This window comes from Gigantopelta aegis, chromosome 3 (assembly GCF_016097555.1).
Source record: "Gigantopelta aegis isolate Gae_Host chromosome 3, Gae_host_genome, whole genome shotgun sequence".
NCBI classification, from domain to species: Eukaryota; Metazoa; Mollusca; class Gastropoda; order Neomphalida; family Peltospiridae; genus Gigantopelta; species Gigantopelta aegis.
This window is the reverse complement of record NC_054701.1, coordinates 56592538-56616589: the sequence shown is the minus strand read 5'-3', so window position 1 is coordinate 56616589 and position 24052 is coordinate 56592538. Positions and strand designations below refer to the sequence as shown.

The 24052-nt window shown below is 36.5% G+C and overlaps 3 protein-coding genes across 3 annotated transcripts in view; 1 reads left to right on the top strand and 2 right to left on the bottom strand.

Moving 5' to 3' along the window:
* Positions 1–2076: 2076 nt before the first annotated feature.
* Positions 2077–7123, bottom strand: LOC121390977 (39S ribosomal protein L50, mitochondrial-like). Its single transcript, XM_041522784.1, has 4 exons — positions 6970–7123; positions 5748–5878; positions 4709–4847; positions 2077–2452 (listed from the first exon to the last, which is right to left on the bottom strand). Exons 1-4 carry the CDS (start codon positions 7051–7053, stop codon positions 2174–2176), a joined length of 633 nt encoding a protein of 210 aa, XP_041378718.1. The 5' UTR covers positions 7054–7123; the 3' UTR covers positions 2077–2173.
* Positions 7124–7275: 152 nt separating this feature from the next.
* Positions 7276–13245, top strand: LOC121390963 (tubulin delta chain-like). Its single transcript, XM_041522782.1, has 4 exons — positions 7276–7385; positions 8574–9470; positions 10150–10314; positions 12837–13245. Exons 2-4 carry the CDS (start codon positions 8690–8692, stop codon positions 13238–13240), a joined length of 1350 nt encoding a protein of 449 aa, XP_041378716.1. The 5' UTR covers positions 7276–7385; positions 8574–8689; the 3' UTR covers positions 13241–13245.
* Positions 13246–17252: 4007 nt separating this feature from the next.
* The window catches only part of LOC121390950 (DNA replication ATP-dependent helicase/nuclease DNA2-like), a 35034-nt gene continuing 28234 nt past the window's right edge, over positions 17253–24052 (bottom strand). Inside the window, exons 22-30 of the mRNA XM_041522775.1 lie at positions 23797–24041; positions 22349–22542; positions 21703–21789; positions 20796–20904; positions 20437–20511; positions 19977–20069; positions 18788–18979; positions 18143–18289; positions 17253–17839 (exon numbers count right to left, since the gene is read on the bottom strand). Coding sequence (XP_041378709.1) covers positions 17795–17839; positions 18143–18289; positions 18788–18979; positions 19977–20069; positions 20437–20511; positions 20796–20904; positions 21703–21789; positions 22349–22542; positions 23797–24041 — 1187 coding nt within the window. The 3' untranslated portion in view covers positions 17253–17794. The remainder of the gene's footprint in view (positions 17840–18142; positions 18290–18787; positions 18980–19976; positions 20070–20436; positions 20512–20795; positions 20905–21702; positions 21790–22348; positions 22543–23796; positions 24042–24052) is intronic.

Genomic DNA, 24052 nt, shown 5'->3' with positions numbered 1-24052 from the left:
TGTGCTATCCTGTTTTTGGGATGGAGCATATAAAAGATCCCTTGCTGCTAACTGGAAAGAGTAGCCCATGAAGTGGCGACAGCGTGTTTCCTCTCTCAATATATGTGTGGTCCTTAACCATATGTCTGATGCCATATAACCGTAATTAAAATGTGTTGAGTGCATCGTTAAATAAAACATTTCTTTTTCTTTAAATCCGATGCTTGATGCTATGTAATGGCAGAAACAAAAACATAAGATTGTACGAATTCACGCTCATGCAAGATTGGAAGTTTAGCCAATCAAAAGAGTCAAAATTTTAGTTATACAGTGACTTATAATGGCATAGTGTGTGGCGACATTTCACAACAGGCACTAGATTTGGCGCACCGAATTAACAAACATGACATGTACAGAATTAAATATTAAAACTAGTCCTTCCCAGCATCCATAAACATTGTTTTATTTTTTGTCAATAATTTCAGTTTCATTTGACAGAAAACGAAAAGTAGAAGTGTTTTGAAAAAAAAAAAAAAAAGAGCAAAACAACCCAACTATTTTTGTATGCATTTAAAAAAACAATCGCTTCAAAAATTGATTGTAATGCATACCACAGTAAGAAAACTATAATCACCACTGGTGGGGGGTGGGGGTGGGGGCTATAGGAAGAAGAGCATGAAGGGCAGGTGGAAGATAAATGATTTTCATTTCAATTTGTATCTGTTGAACACCAAAGTTAGAAGAAACCTGCTAGTGTTATATGAAATACCAGAGACGGTCACACAAAGGAGTAGATAAAAATGGCCGCTTAAGACAGGTTGCCAGTTTTTAAAACATTTGTTGTTGTTTCTTGTTTTACTGTCTGTACTGTTAATTAAGGGATGTTTGCTTTACAGTCGATTATAAATCAACTTTTGACATGTCGCCTCCTTTAGAAAAAATGCATCTGGAATGTATTTAATTAACAGTTCTAGACAAGTTTGTTTTCTTTTTCCATTTAATAATTTAATTCCTGTTTCATGTAGTGCATTATGCATTGTCATAGTAAGTGAATCTACATATGTCAAGCATAGCCTGCCCAGGGGCAATTAGATGTATTCCAGTGCCATACTTTCTTAATTGATACACAGTAGATATGTCGGGACTGACTGGGTACTACTACTGAAGGTGTGAAGATCGGTTATTTGCTGCACCTTATCGCTACAGGTTGTTACAATATCCCTTTTATATAATAGTAAACATTTATTGTGGCCGCTTAATACAGGTATTTTAGCGATTTTGGATCCGATTTAGGTGGCCGCTGGCCGTATTATTGAATATTTCAAACAACAAACATAAGCTACTCCTTGGGATCTTTTACATTCAAAAGGATAGCATACCAGGTGTAGCCTACCATTTCAATGCACCAATCATGTAACACTAGGTCCGCAGACGATGATAAACAGACTGAAGACCAAGCGAGCGTGTGCTCTATTGTAGAGTTACATGTACATTCTGCCCATCCCTAGTTGTAATATTCACAGATGCATTTTTCACAGACATAAAATTTTGATCTTGTTTTAAGGTTTTTCCACCCACCCAGTGAATGCATTATAGGATAAAGATCATAACCAGTTGATGACGTAGAATACCAGCTATCCTTTTGTGGCCAAATTCCTACATTATTGCCTATTTTCCAAGAATTAGTATCTATATCATATCGTGAAATGGATGGGAATAACACAATTTTGTTTAATTTCCTTATGCAACAGGCTTTATACAATATGAAAATATGATGGGGGAGATAAGGCACAGCATTTCCATTGGTAATAAGCCAAATCAAAATTATGATCCATTAAATGTTTTAAATTTCAGAAACCTAATTATTTTACCAAATAAAAATAACATTCATCGATTGTTTTAGAAGTGGAAGAGCTTGCCCTGCAATGATTAACAGCTGGCTAATTATCCATAATACCAGGCTAAAACTCACAAAACAGTAATCCTGTCCTGGATGGAGAAGCCGGCGAAAATCACATGCGCTATAACAGCTTGCTCTGAATGTCCATGTTAAACCTATGACCTGATCTGACCTGACAAAACAGTCCAAACATATAATACAAGTCTATTATTTATTGACAAAACGTCCATCATAAAGCAGAGGTTATCACAAATACCACAAATCACAAATAAGACTGAGCTACAACTTGGGTTATCAGCTATCACTCTCTCTAAATCTGGATCTACTTTTGAGAGTCTTTTGATCAAACGCTGACACTCCACCGAACATGGTGTCCGTCTCGGGGTCAAACGACAGGTGTTTCAACTGTATGTGCAGGTTCTTGGGCAGGTCCAGTTTGGATAGGTCTTCGTAGGTCGACGTGTCTCGCACCTCCGTTGTGAAGAAGGTGATGGCGTCACCAACGCTGTGCATGTCATGAAGTTCACAGCTGGGGATGTCATGGTCAAACTCTTTGATGAATCTTGTCAGAAGCTGAAGGAAAGGAAAGGAATGTTTGTTCTACAACACTACAACAGATTTTAAACCATGGCTACATGTATGTAATGAGTGTTTAAACCACAGCTATTATCATTTGAATTTATGAAAGGTGATCATCATAAGAAATAGGAAGGAAATGTTTCATTTAACGACACACTCGACACATTTCATTTACGGTTATATGGCGTCGGCAAAAAAATTAGTCAAAGTTTATTTTATTTAACGACACCACTACAGCACATTGATTTATTAATCATTGGCTATTGGAATTTGGATGTCAAACATTTGGTAATTTTAACATGTCTTAGAGAGGAAACCTGCAACATTTTTCTATTAAAAGCAAATAATCTTTTATATGTACCATCTCAGACAGGATAGCACATACCACAGCCTTTGATTTACCAATTGTGATGAATTGGCTGGAACGAATGAAAAATAGTCTAATGGGCATGACCATCATAGATGAATGTAATCAAATAAGTCTGTTTAGTACATTAGACTTGACTATTCAGCAATTGTTTTTATAGTTTCTTTTTTTTTTTTTTGATGATACTACTAGAGCATCTCGATTTATTAATCATTGGCTATTAGATGACACGAAACTTGCTTCATTCTTCTATTAGCATCAAGGGATCTGTTATGTGCACTTTCCCATAGGCAGGACAACACATACCATGGCCTTTGATATACCAATTGTAGGGCACTGGTTGGGATGAGAAAAACCTCAATCATAGAATAGATCCACCATTAAGAAAGAAACACCATTTGTGATTAAGCCCTATCGGTCCAAAATAATCATGTTAATTAAAATTTTGTTGAGATGAGACACACATTACAGGGCTCGACCTTTGCGGTAGACCGGGGTGTTTTGGCTACCAATTTCCCACTTGGGCTACCACATATCTAAACCTGGTAGTCCGTTAGGCTACTAGATTTTTGGAACATGTCCAGTTACTCCACAATCAACAAGATGCTTAATTCCTCAAGGTTTGACATTCCACCTTTCATGTGTGCACTCTGCTGCCACTCTTTAATAAAATAAATGATTTTGCTTTTTTCAATTAAAATTATGGCACTACCAATTTTTACCAAGGGCTATTAGATTTTATAACCAGGAAAAAAGTTACGGTCATGGCCTGCATTATTGGCAAATGGGAAGGACGGGACGTAGCCCAGTGGTTTGGGATCGATCCACATCAGTGGACCTATTGGACAATTTCTCACTCCAGCCAGTGCGCCACGACTGGTATATAAAAGGCTATGGTATGTGCTATCCTGTCTATGGGATGGTGCATATAAAATATACCTTGTTACTAATGGAAAAATGTAGTGGGTTTCCTTTGTTTGACTATGTTTGACATCTAATAGCCGATGATTGATAAATCAATGTGCTCTGGTGTCATTAAACAAAACAAACTTTATCTTTATTGGCAAATGTGCTACTTTTACCGATTCATTTATTTTTACTTATAAAAAAAGGTTCAAGAACACTGCATAGGATGGGAACCCAGTATCTACCAGCCTCAAGTCTGATGGCTTCTGACTGACCCACAATCAAGATATAAAATACCACACAGTTTGATATCCACTGGTGGAGGACTGGTTTTTAATAAGAGAGTTATCAGCCTCTGTGGTGTAGTGGTTCAACCATCAGACTTAAGGCTAGTAGGTACTGGGTTCACATCCCAGTACTGGCTTCCACCCAGAACGACTCAAGAGCTGGCTGAAAGCCCACTACATCGACTTCTCTTCCATTAACCACTGACCTACTGTCCTGGACAGACGGCCCAGATAGCTGAGGTGTGTGCCCAGGACAGTGTGCATGAACCTTAATTGGATATAAGCATGAAAATAAGTATAAATGAATGAGTCATGCTACAGCAAATAGTGTATTCTGTTTTGTGTTTGCTTGATGTTTACTATAAATTTCCAACCATCTATCCATGCCTCACCAAACTATATCATTTGAGCTAGAAACCCTTTGTCAGAGCTCACACAAGCATGGATTTTGGTTTAGCCAAATTTCTTAGAAATGTTTTAAAATGTGGTTAATTTAAGGAATATTTTATCAGCCAAAGACTAAATGTTGTAGCTACTTGGTATACAAATTAGCAATTGGTTAATTTGGCAATGGACAGGGTGAGCCCTGCTTTGTCCTGACTCTATATATCTGTGGCAGACAGTGTGAACACTGCTGGTAACGCATCATATCTGGCATCACTACGCGTGAGATGAGAGACGGGTTATCACCTTAAACTTCAGTCTCCTGTCATCACCGAGGGACACCGCTGTCCAGTCCCCAACATCTCCACACAACTCACACGTTATCCGCTCCATTCTCTCCAGCAGGTCGGTGGGAGGTTTGTATCCTCGTACTGTGCAGACAGACCTGAAACAAACCAGTGATAAGGGGCTGATCAACAATTACATACATGTATGTATGTATACACAAAATCTGGGGTTGTTTGTTTTTTTACTCGCCCCACATGTAACATATAAAAACAAAGAATGTTTAATAACACATTCAACACATTTTAATTACGGCCAGACATATGGTTAAGGACCACAAACATACGGAACAGTTTTTTCAGTATCGTGTCGTGATTCGCTAAGGATGTTTCAGAGATTTCTATACAATTATGAAACTTTAAACTAATTGCTAATCAATTTTCAACTGACTGGAAATACATGTATTGCTAATTAAGATCTTGAAAACAAAATGTTCCCTCATACATGTAAATTTAGAAAAGAAATCCACTACTGTCACTCCATGGGCTACTCTTTTTCGATTAGCATCACGGTTTTTTTTATATGCACCATCCCACACATAGGATATTACACAGCCTTTCTTACACCAGGTGTGGAGCACTGACTGGAATAAAAAAAATAGCCAAATGGGCCTACAGACAGGGATCAATCCTAGAACTGTGCATTAGGCAAGCATTTTACCACTGGGCTATGTCACGCATTTATGTAACACATGAACCACCTTCTGAAAATTACTTACAAGGCATGTTACATGTATATAACTGATAAACCTTTAGGCTTTACTACAATGATGACAATGTACATCCTAAAAAATAAATCATCAAATGTACATCTCACAAGTTTTTCCTCAATTATAATTAAAAACTTAATTCTAGTATTAACAGTGTTGGCCACTATCTTTTTTAAAAGTCAAATCATACACAAACGTGGAGTCTGTATTTCTGTGTTCATTCTAAAGATATTGTACATGGACTCATTAATTATCCTCAGGCCCACCCAACAACAATCATTTAGCACCTACGTTTGTTTCTTCAGAGATTGGAGTCGGTCCACGGTTGTTGGTCCATCAATCTTTGTCAGTGGTTTTCTAATCTCTGTGGGAACCTTCTCCTCTTTCTTCTTTTGCCAAAAGAATGCTGTTCTGCATGGATACTTTATAAAAAATTTGAAAATAAAAACTAAATCCTAAAATGGGTAACATATGAAAATTTATAGAACTTGTATTAATTAACAAAAAAAACACCCCACACTTTAAAAAACATGTACGGAAAAATTATAAATTTTCTCCCAATATAGTTCCAACCTTATCCCTAATCCTTATCCCAACCCTAACATTAATCTTGATATATATATATATATATATATATATATATATATATATATATATATATTGTACAGAATATTTTGAAGAGTTGCCTATACTGTACTTCATAAATTCAAGCTCTGAAAATTGCAAGAACAGTTTCATTTGTGTGTCTCTTACACAAGTCTAGTTTTTCATAGCCCTTTTTCTTTTGTGCATTAAATTTAGGACGTTATTTACATGGTCATGATGGGTAATGCAAAAATTAAATGGATTACCTGAATTAGTTTTTGTGTAACCGATAAATGGTTTACGCCAAGTTTAAATTCTCATATATAACATTTGTCATTTTGTGATAGTTGTTCAGTACAATGACAGCTCTTTGTTTTGTGTACATACAATTGCAATATGGGATACTGCCAGGGTTTGGACTTTTTAAAAGTTCCAGACTAGTTGCCTAATAGAATGTAGACATGCATTGATGCAACCACACCTTGAGGCTCGACACATTCACCGATCTGTAGTAAATGTTCAATGTTAGATTAAGACATTAACACTTGTCTACTTCCCTATGACAAGTAGCTGTGCGGGTGTGACAAGTAAACTGTTCAAACAACTACACCATACATGTACCAGACATTCCAAGTAAAAAGTATTAAAGCACAAGGCCCATGGCCATTTATTCGTAAATTTCACCTACTGACAGTTATCTTTTAATATAGTGTGGATGTTTTACTATCAAGTAAAACGATTGCTTGATTCATTTGGATGGGACAACTACATTTCGGAGTATCTTTATGTGATTATGACCAGCAAAAATGGAAGCGATCGTTTTGAGTTAATGTAGAGGCCTGTAAGTTTGAGAATTAAAAACAAATGAAGATGTGTGGTATTTAAAGAAAGCATTTTCACTTCAGTAATCTTAGAATATAAGATTTACCTGACTTCCATGAAGAATAAATTTGTTTGACAAGAAATTTGAAGGAACCACACGTTTCAAAGACGAGAACATGGGCGCAGACATACTGGAATATTAAGATACATACATAAGTAATTCAACGACATTGGAATGTCAAACAAATTAGCAACAAGAGAACGTACGCACATAAAGCTACTGTTTAGGACTAATTTCATTAAATGCAATATAATTATTATTATTATTATTTACAATGTAAATTTTTACATGGATGGCAAAAGGTTAATTTTGTAATAACTTCATGTCATATCAAATTATATTTTTTATAAAACCAAGGCCGATAACTCAAAAGATTGTTTTGGCAACCGTATGAAATAATTTCTGCAGATGAAGTTGCTTAATACATTAACCCACTACACAGTTAATCTTATTTACGTGAAGTAAGCATTGTATGAAATTATTTTGTTTACAAATCAAACACAATGGTATTGTCAATTAAAAGGGCTACTGTCAACTTCAGTTCATCAAGATAAATCTGGATGTTTTATCTCGATGTAGGCTAGTCCGGAGGGATGTAGAAAGTGTGGTTTGACTTTATTATTAATGTGCCCCGTGCACTAATCTCGATGAACTTCTAAGTTCTAATTTGGTGATAGTGCAGTCGGGCGTATGAGATTTAGATTACCAATATGTTTTTTTAATAGGTATGTTACTGCTACTGTGTTTTTGTTTTTATCAGAAGATGATTTTTTATTTTTTTTATTTTTTTTTTTTTAACTGCTAAAGAAATACTTCAAATTATGTGACACTAGTAGCCTGTGAATGTGGTATCGGCAGCAGTAGGAGTTGGGGTTGGGATGTAGTAACTAACTTCGCCAGAGGATAACTCCTAGATCCACTTGATCATTGTATTAATCATGTAAATTACTAATACAGAGACAGATCCAAGAGGGGAGGTGACTAAGGAACCAGTTAATCAAATCCATTAGGAAGGGAATGTTTTGATTTAACGACACACTCAACAATTTTTATTTTATTTTACGGGTATGTAGTGTCAAACATATGGTTACGGACCACATAGATATTGAGAGAGGAAACCTGCTGTCGCTACGTCATGGGTTACTCTTTTTTTTTCGATTAGCAGCAATGGATCTTTTGTATGCACCATCCCACAGACAGGGTAGTACATACCACAGCCTTTGATACGCCAGTCGTGGTGCACTGGCTGAAAAAAAAAATACCCAGTGGGCCCACTGACAGAGATCAATCCCAGACTGACCGTGCATCGAGCAAGTGCTTTACGTCCCGCCCCAAATCCATTGGGACGCACTTTCACGAGTTGGTCCATGTGCCTTTTCCCCCTTCAAAATATTTCCTGGATGCACATCTGTAATGGTGTACAAACACAGTTTTGGAGATTTTATCCAACTACAGGTACAGTTCTTCCCAGAATAGCTCTAGAACAATCAAGTTAGTGAATCATTGCCCATTCTAACCAATGTACACAACCAGTAAACAAAACAAGCCCTGTGGTCTTTGTGTTGTCTATGTGAAGTTGATCCCCAATGGTATGCTTTAATATTTTAAACATTTCACTAAAAGGTTGTTTTTTAAAAACTTTTTTTCAGAACTGTATGAAGATAAAGACTGAAAAATCTGCATGCTAAAAGAGACCATGTAAAGGTTTAAAAATGCAATTATAATTTAATTTTTTAAGTTGACTTTTGACAATTAACAACTAGCCATGTCAGTTGTGACAGTTCAGCTGGGTCAGTGTGGTAATCAGATCGGAGGTCAACTCTTCTCAACAATTATTGACGACATTCATGCCAAACTTTCAAGTGTTCACGTTCCACCGAACAAAAACAAGGATTACATGAAGGAAGTGATCGATCGTTTTTTCATAGAAAAGGATGAAAAGGGTACATCGGTCCTTCAGGCAAAGGCAGTTATGGTTGACATGGAACCGAAGGCCATAGCCCAGACCTGCGTGGAAGCTAGGAGAAGTGGTACGTGGATGTACCCAGAGAAGCAGCAGTTCTGTCAGAAGCGAGGGTCTGGGAACAACTGGGCGCACGGTTTCTGTGTCCATGGCCCCCGCGTGCAGGCCGACATCATGGAGATGGTGAGGAGAGAGGTGGAGAAGAGTGACAGACTGGCTGGGTTCCTCTCTCTCATGAGCCTCGCCGGAGGAACTGGTTCCGGTGTGGGTGCCAGAATAACGGAGAGCTTGCGGGACGAATTCCCTCATTCGTTCATCGTCAATCAGGTTGTGTGGCCTTACCAGACTGGGGAGGTAATTGTGCAGAACTACAACGCAGTGCTAACTCTGTCTCACCTGTACCAGACGTCAGACGCGGTGGTGGTCTTGGAGAATGACTCTCTCCAGAAAATCTGCTCTCAGTTGCTAAACATGAAGAAAATTTCCTTCAGAGACATAAACAAAGTAATCGCACACAAACTGGCTAGTTTCTTGCTTCCAGCTACTTCCGAAGATGGTGGATATTCTAATTCAAATGATTTAGGTAAGATGGAAAATTTTGTTCAGTATCATGTCACAATTCACTTAAGCAAGTTTCAGAGATCACTACACAATTTTAAAACATTGAATAGTAGTTGCTAATAAATTTTCAGTTGACTAGAAATGTCACTTTTAATCAAGATTTTGAAAGGAAAATAAGATTATTTATACTATAGGCCATATTTCATCATGTGTTCTATTTTTGCAATTGAAATTGTTTTCATGTGAAATGAAATTCATAATTTGAAATGCTGCATCTGTAAGCATTTTAAAGGTGCTGACCTTAGTTATTGGGTTGTGTCACTGACTGACAGTATTTTAAATTAAATTAAACATTATTAATTTGCAATTTCTTACTCAATTACCAACTTTAGTCAATCCAATATGTTATTAGTCGCCTTGGTGTTTTATGCAAAATAATAAAGTATCTTAGAACCTCGGGACAGTGACATCAAATTATGATTTATAAAAGTCAGCTCTGGAGTCCATTCAGGAATGTGCAGTTCCCCTGTATCTTTAGGTTGTAATGAGAGCGTATCAGTATGAATTTTTCAAGTACTCGTCACTTCAATTTAGTTTTGAGATCCACTAGCTGATGATTAATAAATTTTGTGTGATCATTAAACCAAACAAACTTTTATTTTGTTAAAAAGTTCCTAAAAAAACTACTTTTTCACCCACAGGTTTCCTGCTGCAACATCTGGTGCCCCACCCGGAGTACAAGCTGTTAAGCCTGCGGAACATTCCTCAGATCGCGGAGAAGTCGATGGAGTTTAGTGTCTATCAGTGGCACGGGCTTCTCAAACACCTCAGACAGATGCTCATCGCTAATGCTGCCATGGAAGAAGGTATTTTGAAGATAAATCCATCAAAAACTAAAATGTTTTTGAAACCAACCTTTTTTTCATTTAATATGTAATCTTTTGAGATTTTTAGCTGGTCTTCTCAAAACAGTATTCAGTAATCTACAAATTATATGTAATTTTGGGTTTTAAGTTACCAGTAGATGAACAGTGGCATACATAGCTCACTTGTTAAGTCGGGTACAATTCTTTGTCAGTTGTTGAATTAGACAGGGTGGCTGTCAGGGGAAATTGTATATATAATAACAAAATTCCAGTCACAAAATCATGGATCCACCCTGCAGTGTGTTTATTAGTAGGTGGCTACCACTGCCTGTTTCTCATGCTTAGTTATAAACCTATCTGCATTCAGTAAATACATGTAACAGTCTACTTTTCCCCAACAGCCTCCCATTCTCAAAGATAATGAACACCCTGGCCTGGATATTAACTCCTCGACTATTCACTAATCAGATAGAATGGTGATATGCTGGTTAAGTATCGGTCATCTACATTTGTAAACTGATAGTGAGTGTGTTCTGTATTGTGATTGGTTAATTACATTCTTTTTCCAGGATCAAATGAAAATAACACCCGGAAAGCTAATGTCGTCATTATAAAGTGATGTCATTAGCAATTGGAACAGGCCAAGTTGACGATTCAAGGGTCTACAGTTAGATTGTAGCCAGGCATTTTTTTCAAGAAATACCAAATATACAGTTAGTTCCGTAGAAAAACAATTCAGTTTACATTGGACATAACCTTATTGTGCTTTTAGATTTGCGGGTGTTTAATTTTTGACCTCAGGCTAACGCCTTCGGTTAAAAATTACATATGCAGGATCAAATAGACAATAACACCTGCAAATCTAAAAACTCCATATGGTGATCTCCTAAGTAGGCCTAACAAGTCACCATCTATTACTAGCCAGAGATTAACAAAGAAATATTAATACAAGCTCTTGATGAGTAATATGAATGAATGTGTTTTATTACTGAGCTGGATTCCCATCGAGACGAATGGTGAATGTTTAACAACACCTTAGAACATTTTAAAATAACTATATGCATTTCGTGTCTTATGTGGTTATTTTAGCAATGGATCAAGAAAGACTAAGACAAATATTACTATACCAGTACTTTGCAAATGAATGACTACCCACTCATATTTAATTTTTTTTTTTTTTTTTTTTTATTTTTTTTTTATTTTTATTCCATTTCCTTTCTCTCCTTTCAATTCCATCTCATTTGTTCCCGATCTGGCAACTCCTCCTATCTTTGAACTTCTTTCGCTGTCCACCTCCACATCCCAGTCCTTGTCTCTCCAACCGGGACAGGTGCTTGTCTCTTGTGGCTATCTGTGCCACACACCTGCCATTTCCCATCAGCTTTTAGCTGTGGGCTTAGTCTGACCACTTCGGGGAGTGTTCAGTAGTTACTTCTGGCATTGTTAAGAGGCACTTGTAACCACCTACTATGCACCCTTACTACCGGTGGTCGTTAGTGCCGTATATTTTAAATTTAGATGAGTGTAAGCAGTGCCGGATATATAAGCGGGCAATGGGGGCCAGAGAGGCCCCCCCAGACTAAGGACTTTCTTTATAAAAAATGTAATAATTATAAAATTAGTTCATTTTTTAAATTTGTCATGTAATTTAATTTCTGTGTTGAGGGGCCCCCCCCCCCCCGATCTGAAAGTGCCCCAGGCCCCCTTTCCATTAACGTGAGTTTGCAAATTTATCAATACAGTGCATGTACATAGTACGTTATTCATATAAGATATTTCATTGAGGGATGAGCGATTTTTCTGCATGTGGTGATATTATAACCTGAAGCATTTACTTTGGGCTTAAGTACACTTTGACAACATCAAATTTTGTAGAGTAATCCGCTTGCGAAAATGCAAAAGCACAGTTCAGCTTGCAAAACGTGCACAGAATCATGTTAATGGAAAGTGGGCCTAAAAGAAACTGGTTTAGTGGTGCAATTAACCTTACACCCAATCAAAATTGAATTTCCCCCCCCCCCCCAAGGCCCATTTTTCTTTCCAAGCAGTGTGCCACGACTCGTATCAAAGGCCATGGTATGTGCTATCCTGTCTATGGGATGATGCATACAAAATATCCCTTGCTACTAATGGAAAAATGTAGGTTTCTCTCTCAGACTGTCAGAATTGCCAACTGTGTAACATCCAATAGCCGATGATTAATAAATCAATGTGCTCTAGTGGTGTCGTTAAACAAAACAAACTTTTAATTCTTAAAAAAAAAAAAAAAACCTCAATATGAAAATAAATTGAGGGTTGTGATGAATTGCTCCCCTTAGATTATGGGCTAGTTATTTACGATATTATCGCATTGATAACTATATAAATTCACATGCTAAAGGGAGCTAGAAGTTATTCTCCTTGAACTAGTCTCAGGATGGGGAGTGAGAGTGACAGCTCCCCTTAAACAGAGAGGTCTGAAGAAATATTTACAGATATGGTATATTAAAACATACGTTTGTTTTGTTATCTTTGTCTACTAGGAATAGACTGGGATGTCCAGGCTGGGTCAGAGACTCCTCGAGGCACGACCAGATACAACAGATCTCTAGCCAACACACTCATCCTTCGAGGCAAAGATATCGACACGGCCAACTGTGCACCTTTCTCCGAGAGAAAGCTGTATGCCGACTGGGTGCCAGCTGACTGTCGGCTGTGCGTGATGAAACAGCCGAGAGCGTTCGGTCAGTACGAGAAGTCAGCAGTGTTAGTCAGCAACAGCAGCTCATCCCTCGGGTCCATGGACCAGATGGTGGGAAAAGCATGGAACATGTTCGCATCACGGGCATACGTCCACCAGTATGTTAAACATGGACTCACCGAAGAAGACTTTCTCAATAGTTTTGTAACGCTGGAACAAGTTATTGCCAGTTATAAAAATCTGTGATATTGTTGAATGTTTGTCGTTTTTTTTAAAATAGTTTTGATATGTGATATATATTTGTCAATACTAACTTCATGGTTAAAGATGTACAGTGTAAAGTGCTACAGCATTCACCCGATGCGTGATCGATCCCCGTCAGTGGGCTCATTAGGCTTTTTCTCATTCCAGTCAGTGCTCCACAACTGGTGAAACAATGGCCGTGGGATGTACTATCATGTATTTGGGATGGTGCATATAAAAGATCCCTTGCCGCTTATCGAAAAGAGTGGCGACAGTGGGTTTTCTCTCTCAGTATCCGTGTGGTCCTTATGTCCGATGTCATATAACCATAAATAAAATGTGTTGAATGTGTCATTAAATAAAATATTTCCTTCCTTACCCAGTAAAGGTAGAATTAATTTACTGTAAAGATAACCATCATACATTTTTTTTTAATGTGTTGGTCTTAAACATGGGTACTCATTCCAGCCAGTGTACCACGACTGGTATATCAAAGGCCGTGTTACGTGCTATCCTGTCTAAGGGATGGTACATATAAAAGATCCTTTGCTACTAATAAAAATATAGTGGGTTTCCTCTCTAAGACTATATGTCAAAATTATAAAATGTTTGACATTGAATAGCCGATGATTAATAAAATCAATGTGCTCTAGAGGTATCGTTAAACAAAACAAGTAAAATATGTGTTCACATGGATAACCATGTACAATTATCATAAATTCAATATATACAGCTATTTATGATAAATACATTTTGTATGTCTTTCATTTTATAACCAGCTTCATTCTATAAAACAACAGTTAAAAGACAATAAATAATTTTAATCCACAAAAATGTTGGGAATACTGTATACATATTTTTACATACAAATTCATAAAATCAAATAACAAACAAATCAGTATTTTTGCTTGGCATTGTTAATGTAAACTAATACAAAATTAATATATTTTCCATATAATGTACAGAAGTAATAATCAATATTTATTTTACTTAAAGGTACCAGTAGTATTCAGTTGGATAACAATTCATCTCTGCATTTTTGTGTGCAAAATACAAATTTATTTTAAAAATAAACAGTCTTCTGCACTAATTCTACAACACATTTTTTTTTCCCTGGTAAGAAAACAAAAAAGATTGGTAAACATCAAGTATTCAAGGAATATTGGTACTATTAAATTGAAATTGATTCCAGCTAAGCTTGTTAAGACAAATAACCTTCTTTGGATAAACATAAACATATCTCCAGAGGTCTGATTATGCATATTAATTTCATTATTATTCTATTAATATAACTGTTTTAAAAGAAATGTATGGTTTATTTGGAACTGAATGATTCAAAATAAACTGGTAATATTGATTTTATAGTTGGACTGCATTATTATGAAAAAACTAAACATTTACTTAGGAACAGTATTTTGCATCTTCATTGTAGGTTTTGACTTAACACCCCCCCTCCATACCCCTCTAACATTTCAGTATAACGGTAGGACTAAACATTTCTTGGAATGAACTTGTTAGGTCCAAGGCCAAAAACACCAGGTCTGGATCTGGGACTGGTGAGTAAGGTACCAGTCCAGAATGAAATGCACTGAATCGAATGTGACAAAACACACGTCTGTGCTGGCACAAACTACAGTCCTGGCATCAGACTACATGGGACATGCGCTATATTTTGACAGTGCCAGATTGGCACAGACTGACGACACGTTCTATCTTTTTATGATCAAGAAAAGGAAAAGTATGTATAAACAATGTGAAATTGTCATAGTTGTTGATTTATGTTGTATCACACACCCACATTTCTCTGCATTTCTTTTTTTTATGTTTTTGAAATAATAAGCCAGAATTATTTCATCTTCCTCGGACATGCTTGCTATGATGATAAAGAGTAACAGATACAGACCAGACGTCAAAACACATCAGACCTAGGTCTGTTTACCTTACTTGCCAGTCCCAGTCCCAGATGTGTTTTTGACCCAAGTCGAGGTCACATTTAACTACTATCTTGACATGCTGGCCCAAAGCTGTAAACATATATGGGGAAAAAGCAACACCAAATTATTAAACTTTACTAAAAACTTCGGAGCCAATCCAGTCTAAAAAAAAAAAAAAAAGATGGTTTACGGTCTCTTAACTTTTCAACAAAATAAGTCTGGGTTTGAACCCTGAAACTCGTAACACAAAGAGCACATCTATTACGTTGTTTGCTATGCATATCAGATCTGTTGTTTGTCACAATGTAAAAATACGCTTGTACGAGGATCTGAGGATGAATTTGAAAGCTTCAGAGGTATTTCTGGTTGGAACACCGCACAGAGGTTACAAGGTCTGTACTGTGAATCCTGTCACCATCTCTGGATCATACACGTGTTGCCAGACAACTAGTTCTAGGTCTGCTTCCATGGATCTTTAAGAACATTTCCATGTTTTCCAAGCTGACCACTACGTGGCAATACCAGTATTTATCCTGCAATCACTGTATATGACGACTAGATAAATCTTAAACCCGACTCGACTAGAGTATTCCAGACTAGATTTTCAACAAACATACTCTTTAAATCAGTAAATACAAAAAACTTTTACTTTTGCAATAACAATACAAAATGTGTATATTTATTTATGAATTAGAGTTTAGAAACGCTTTTGGAATGCGACAGGATGTAGTTAGCATCTTACAATAAATGACGTCATGTATCATGTATGACGTCATTCGGCAAAAGCCTTGCTTTGTTGACGATACTCTATTTGCGTATACAAAAATGGAATAAATAATTATTTTCCTACTATTCCCGTAGGATTACAGGATAAAAGAAATAACTGGTTACTGTCTTAGAATATCAGCTTTATCCTGCTCAGGTCAAATCGCGAATGCAGCTTTGCAGAGCCTTGCTGCATTCGCCATTGTAACCTTTGCAGGATAAAGCCAATATCTTAAAGGGACACACGCTAGTTGTTAACCATTACGCCGTTGTTTTTCGCTATTAAACCCATTTTCTCACAAATAAAATTGTACTTTACTTACATTTTATTATTTAGAATATACATTTCCATTCACCTGTAATACCACAAACTGCAAAAACGTTGAGCAGACGAGGTCTAATCTATTTTTAGAGGGGATCTTCCTGTTTCAACGTCACAGACATTGGTATACCACATGACCGTTATCATTTTGTTTCAGTTTGTTTTCTCGTGCACGGTTCGCGTAATCAACATCTGATTTGTTGTCGTTTGCTTGTCGTTCATTTGTCAGGTTTTTCTTCACAGTTAGTGAATATTTTCATTAACAATAAAGTTCAAACAAGTAAGTATCTCAATACAAAACGTTACAAACCCATAAAACCAATAATTTTGCTAAGTCTTACGATATCTGGAGAGGTGATACAACCTTGGGGGGTGAGGGTGGGGGGCACAAGCTATATTGTTACCTTTATTTAAATAGAGTAGGACAAAAAAACCTTACATTTTAGTCATGGGGAGGGGAAGTGCCTCCCCACCTCTGGTTCCTACAGACTGTACTACAACTACTACTACCACTACTACTACTACCAGCAATAATAAATGGTGCATCTAATTGCTAATAACAATAGGTTAGCCACTAGTACCCAGTGCCAAATAGCAAATGTATGCTAATTATGGTTTATATATCAAATTTATTATTTCAAACACTGTAGTATAGTCAACATGGTCAGTGACGGACTGTCATTGTCGTCTTATTCCGATTCAAGTATCATGATTGCTGCAGCAGCCACTTCCTCAACAGAAGCACCCATGTTGGTAAAGTAACTTCCTGTTCCAAACTCATTCCTTTCACTGTCCAGGACAGAACAGTTGGAACATGCCCAGGAGAGGTGAAAGGAACGCACCCCAAGTCTGTGTGCACTCTGGGAAATTTATCGTGACATAGGCATTTCTGTGCTTCGAGCGACATCTACCAGTGACATCAGAATACTAACTTTCAAAATTATTTCAAGTAATTGATATTTATATCTATAGTATTTATCGATATAAAACCTGCTTTTTCACTCTATTTTATAAAAACGTGATCTAAGTGTGTTACAGTTTTGTAGATTAACCAAAATTATAATTAATTTTCGCGGGCTGAAACTAGGGCGTGTGACTTTAAGACAGTAACCAGATATTCCCTATATATTTCACAATTGTAGACATGATAAAATGGAGCCTGAGATAGGTCATTCTTAAATTACAAATAGTATTATACAGTAATTATAATTTTTATTTATTATTGAAGTCAGTTTATAACTGCAACTTGATGATGCTGGACCTGACAATAGTCAAATGTACAATTATGTGTATTTACAATTTTGATGAAAATGGTAGACCTGTTTTTCACTTTCAGTCACCATACTATGCAGGTTCATAATACATCCAGGAAGAACATAAATTTCATATTGCAACAAATTATTGTTTTGATCATCAGTGCAGCTTCAACACCCAATGTGACCATTACAAGCAGCAACAAATTGCAAACAGCTTATCTGAATCGGCTCAAAAAGTCCATTTTGTTTCAAATGCAAACACAGAATGGATTCCACAAGACTATTTGCTATGTTGTAAATGTGCATCTTCAGGAAGCTGAATGATCTGTAAATAAAAATAATCAACCACTTAAGTAACTTGAAATCTTAACAAATTCAATACACATCACGGTCACCGATTATAAATATTCAATGCACATAAATCTTAGAAATGTAGCCAAGTCATCAGTAGCATAACCAGTTTCATGAACATGACCGTAAAAACTGCTTGTAAATAACTTGATTTTGATAGTCTGCAGGGTAAAAACTCTGGTAAATGTATATTAAAACTTTTTTTCAATACTATTTCATTAGTATATATGAATGTTGCAAACGGTGGAAAGTGCATAATTATAATAATGTAAACTACCTGCTGGTTGGCTGTCATTATGCTAATCAGCTTTTCCAGTGGCTGGTAGTGACACAATGTACTGAGATCACCAATCAGGATCAGTTTGTGTCTGGCTCGAGTAATCGACACATTGAGTCTTCGTAAATCCTTTAACAGTTCACCAGTCTGAAGAAAGAAGGCAATATATTTATATTCAATATATCTAGGTGATCACCAGGGACACTTCAAAGTGCACACAGTGAACAATAAGTAAATATTTATACCAAAGCTTTTTTAACACTACAATACGTCACTTTGAAGATAAACTTGGATAGTTTCCTTTTCATGAATACCTTGGACTTTTACATCCCAACAGCCGATTGGCTAGAATCGTCCAGAACACCGAGGGTATCCTCTTCAGAGGTCAGGTTAGGTAGGGGAACATTTGTTTACAAACCTGTTAGATATTAAGACATGATTTAAAGCAGAAAGAAACCCTCACCCCACCTCTACAAAGATGACTATTTTAATCTTATATGTACACTGCCACAGAGGACATCAAATTTCTGGGATTCAACATGTCAATCTTAATATGCACGTTATAATATTACGACTAGTTTTCATACAATATGATTTTTTTAGTTTAGGTACTATCAACAGCATATTTGAGTGTATATAACCTACCTTGTTGGAGAAGTCCTGACTCTGACTCCTAACGAAGGATATGATGATGACATCCTTGTCGCGGCCCTGGTACTGATCAACCGTGTTCACTTCCACCGCCGGCAGATCCTCATGGAGTAGACTCTGCTGGAGAAACTTCACCTGGTTTCTGTACGGAGCAATAACCCCAATGCTCTCTGCATCTTTCCCAACCTGTAACAAGCATTCTGAGAGTAAGGCTAAAGCAATACATGTCCTCTACTGGGCCCAAAATGTTTTTGAATCCAAGTTCAAGGGCCATAACTTTGTCAAATACAGGCTCTCAAACTTGATCTATAACTATATATGATAAAGCTTTATTATCCATATGGTTCAACATAACCGAGTTAATAATAATCATATGAAGCACACATGTAATAACAAGTGTAATGACGTAAGTTTGGGAAGCGACATCATAACATGACATTGCTTCTCCAGTCCTAGCTCAGACTGTGCATTTGAAATATGATGTCATTTCATCATCTCCTTCTAGTTGTGGCTGAAATATTTTGAGTTGGGTCTTGTTATTCATAAAGAAAACAACAACAATAATATGAATAATAAAGAAATTATTACACTCACGTGTCTGTTGTACTGATTTTACGAAACTCGTGTCAGGATTCATGTATTACCCTCCCTTTCGCTCGGGCAATACAAAAATCCTGACACTTGTTTCATAAAATCAGTACGACACACAAGCTCGTATAATAATCTCTATATACCAAGCATTTCAGCTCAATATCTGGAGATTACCAAAAACAAAACGTCTGGAAAACTGTATGTGGGACTGAAGGACAGATGGAGACAAAACCTAGTCACCTCTGGTTGGATGGGTAGAGGTCAAATAATCAAATCTAATAACAACAAATACTGGTTATTATTTTTTCATCAGTTTGAATGTAGCTAGGCATAAATATATTTTAGATTACATTTTGGAATTTAAATCAAATAAATATCAACATTTGGACCATGGGAAGCAGCAAAGTGTGGTAAAGCTTGTATTACAAACATTAGTTTAACTAATGTGTATTTTTTATCAGTTCAGGAATGCAATCTTAATGAATTACCTCTCTTTAAAATTTAACATTTGTTTTAATGTTTTGAGACTTAATAGTGATTGCATTTCTCGATGAACATGTGACTGTTTACTGACAATATTGCCACAAATTACCATCAGAAGTGCTTTGAGAAGACAAATCACCAGGGCAGCCTCTGTCTCGTTTCTAATAAGACCTTTCTTGTCATTTATCTCCGTGGCAGGAACCTAGTTAGAAAACAAACATTTTATTCAATTAAGAATCACTGACTACACAATTTGACAGAAATGGCAAAAAAACATTTTTTAGAAGATTTCTTCATCATACCTTCAGTAGGTGATCGGATATTCTTATTGAAAACCAGTTGTAATTTGTTTTAAAATATAATAAGAATTGTAATGGGCATGACACTAGTATTTTCTTTGATTTGCTTCGCTAATTTCCGTGAATAAATAGTTTTTCTCCTTATAAAATTTTCTGTTTTGCATTTCATTTTGTTTTTGTATAATAAAAGAAGAAAATTCAGCAGAACTAATTTTTGTGGATATTTTATGATGTGTGTTAACAAGACTTCCTTCGGTTCAATGATGATACCTGTTTAGTGTCCAAGAAAACTGCAGACCTCTCCAGAACAGGTGCCAGTGCTTTCTGAATCCACAACACTTGCTTCTGTTATGAAATGAAGAAAATTAGTCAGATTATGAAGCAGATTTAATGTGCATATGACATCCCCTGGTTTACTCGAAATTATAATAGGATAAAATTTAATATTAATTAATTACAATATTCTAGGTCTTACCCAGGTTGATTTTTAAAATCTATAAGTTCAGTATTAAAACAAAAAAGAATCTTAACATGCACATGTTTTCATTTCAAGTGTATTACATGTTACTAAACAAATTATTTGGTGATTTTTTCTTCAAAATGATATACCAAAACGTTTTAATACTGACCTGAAGTTGTCCAACATGCGGGAAATTCACCAAACTGTCAGCAACTTCTGTACTTCCACACTTGAGAGCTCCGTCATAAACCAGTTCATTTGTCAGCTGCATAATAGTCCTATTAATACAAAGATCAACACAACATAATGCATTCTGCATAACCTGAAACACTTTAAAGTCACGACTCGATCAAGTAAAAAAGAATATTACTGAAATGTGATGGACTCAGAAAAATGAGAAGACTAATATTAATTAAGTGACATACAAAAATACACAACAGTGAAATAAGAACAGCACTATGAGTAATTACATAGAAGTAGCATTAGAGGTTCAAAATGTTGTTTAATGACACCATTAGAGCACACTGATTATTCATTTTAAATCATTAAATTATATGGCTGTTTGGACATTTGATGTACCAGTTATGTACTGGTTGTGATTTGTGATGGGATGGTTGAGAGGAGGGAAATCCTGCAACCCATATCATTTCAGAAGAAAATGTTTTATTTAACGACGCACTCAACATTTTATTTACAGTTATATGGCATCGGACATATGGTTAAGGACCACACTGATATTGAGAGAGGAAACCTGCTGTCGCCACTTCATGGACTATTCTTTTCGATTAGCCGCAAGGGATCTTTTATATGCACCATCCCATAGACAGGATAACACATACCACAGCCTTCGTGGTGCACTGGTTGGAGTGAGAAATAGCCCAATGGGCCCACCAACGAGGATCAATCCCAGACTAACCGCACATCAAGTGAACACTTTACCACTGGGCTATGTCCCCCATATCATTTCAGTTTCTACCGCTGAGCTACATCCCAGCCCCAAGAGAAGGAAAACGACTAATAGAAATGAGATTGGACAATTATGTAAATCTGTTTGAGTCGAGAAAGTGAAATTTTACTTGTTCATTCTGTACTGAAGATTGAGATCGAAGGTGGCTCCCGTGTCATCCAGCCGAACAAACAGACTCTCAGACATCCCAAGGTTTCTGTACAATATTAAACAAAACCAGGTTATTAATCATCAAAAGTTTCAGTTCCATAATGTTACGTTAATTTGTGAAAGTTCTGGCTTATACGACATCCAGGATATTCATTATCTTTGAAAAAAGTTTCTTGTTTTGTTTAATACATTGATTTATTGATCATCGCCTACTGGATGTCAACTATTTTGGTAATTTGACATATACATGTAGTTCACTATCTTTGAAAGTCAGAGGTTGTTTGAGAAAAATAGCCAGCTAAATATACTGAATGTACTGAGGTGTAAAGTTGAAAAGTAGGTGGTGTTGGAGGCTGCAGTAGCCGATGCAAAATCAATGACTTCCATTTCTTAATACTGACATTTCAAATGTTTTTTAATATACAAAGTTTACTAATTCAACTGTTAGTGATTTCATTATTTATTTGACACGAGCATTACAAAACTATAATATGTAAATCTAGCTAAAGAAAGTTTGAAGTGTTATATTGAAGCTTTAAAAAATAATTTTAAAAAATAAAACTGAAACTTGAGATATTTATGTATATATAAAATAAACAACTGACCTTGCCTCTCTGCTTTGTACTATGGGAGGAAGTTGTTGAGGGTCTCCAACCAAGACGAATCTATCGGAGCTGAACAACGGACCGAGACAGGCGGACTGCAGGACCTGTGACGCCTCGTCAACAATACACACATCAAACTTCCGCTGACTGAACAGGGAATGGTTTGTTCCCAGACAGCTGGTAGCTACTATTTTCTGTAAAAACATTAAAAACACATCAATTATAGCTGTGTATTATAACTTGCATGACAAACATCCTTTTTTTTCTTGCCTTTTTGAAGTAAAATGGTGAGATATAAGTAATTTATCCTGCAACCACCGCTACTGACCGAATATTTTGACGGATAAAGCAGTCATATCCTGCTACTAGCAGGATATGACTTTTGATGTTGCTATGTGACGTCACATGCATACCCTACATTACAAAATTGCTCATTTGGCCTGGCTGAAATAACAGAAATAATAGCTTTTCCCCTTAATTTGTATGGTTTGCAGGATAAAGATAATAACTAGTTAATGACATCGGATATCTGCTTTATCCTGTTCAGGCCAAATGAGAAATTTTCCATTCTTACCTTCATAGGATAAAGCAGATATCTGACGTATTAACTAGTTATTATCTTTAAATAGCCATAAAGTCATCTCTTGCATTTAGCTCAACATTAAAGTTTTGCATTTAGCTCCATTTCTTAGTTAAAGTTTGTTTTGTTTACTGACACCACTGGAGCACATTGATTAATTAATCATCAGCTATTGGATGACTAACATTAGGTAATTCTGACGAAACCTGCTACATTTTTCCTAATGCAGCAAGGGATCTTTTCTATGCACTTTCGCACAGACAGGAAAGCACATACCACGGACTTTGATCAGTTGTGGTGCACTGGTTGGAAAACAAAAGAAAACAAATCAAGCGAGCACTCGACTGACTGAGGTAAATCCCGCCCATACCATCTTTCAGAAACAAAAGTTTGTTTTATTTAACGGCACCACTAGAGCACATTGATTTATTAAACATCGGCTATTGGATGTCAAACATTTGGTAATTCTGACATATAGTCTTAAGAGACGAAACCGGCTATTGGATGGCTAACACTAGGTAATTCTGACTCGTAAGTCATCAGAGGAAACATGCTACATTTTCCTAATGCAGCAAGAGATCTTTTCTATGCACCATCCCACAGACAGGATAGCACATACCACTGCCTTTGATATACCAGTCGTGGTGCACTGGCTAGAATGAGAAATAGCCCAATGGGCCCACAGATGGGGATCAATCCCAAACTGATCCCGAGCGCTTTACCACTGGGCTACCTTTCTCAGAAACAAAGTCCTAGATCATCCTGTTATTTATGACGAAAGTGTCTTCACTATAACTGTACAATAAAACCATCTGATTTATATTAAATCTTCAAAGAGAAACATTCCAAGTCTTGTGAAAAATCTAACCTGAGATGCATAGAAATCTCTCAAATCAGCCACCCTGGTTATGTTGGCAGTGAGAGTTTCCACGGCAAAAGGGTGAATAGCTTTGTGAATTCTTCCTAGTCGACCGAGACGAAGGAATGGAATATTGTCCTTTTTCAGTTTGAGAAGAATGTTGTCGACAGCGGAGTGTGTGTAGCTGGTCAAAAGAACAGACTGGCCCAGCAGGTAGAGTATACGTACAAGAGCAACAATCGTTGAAGTTTTACCTGGAATAAAT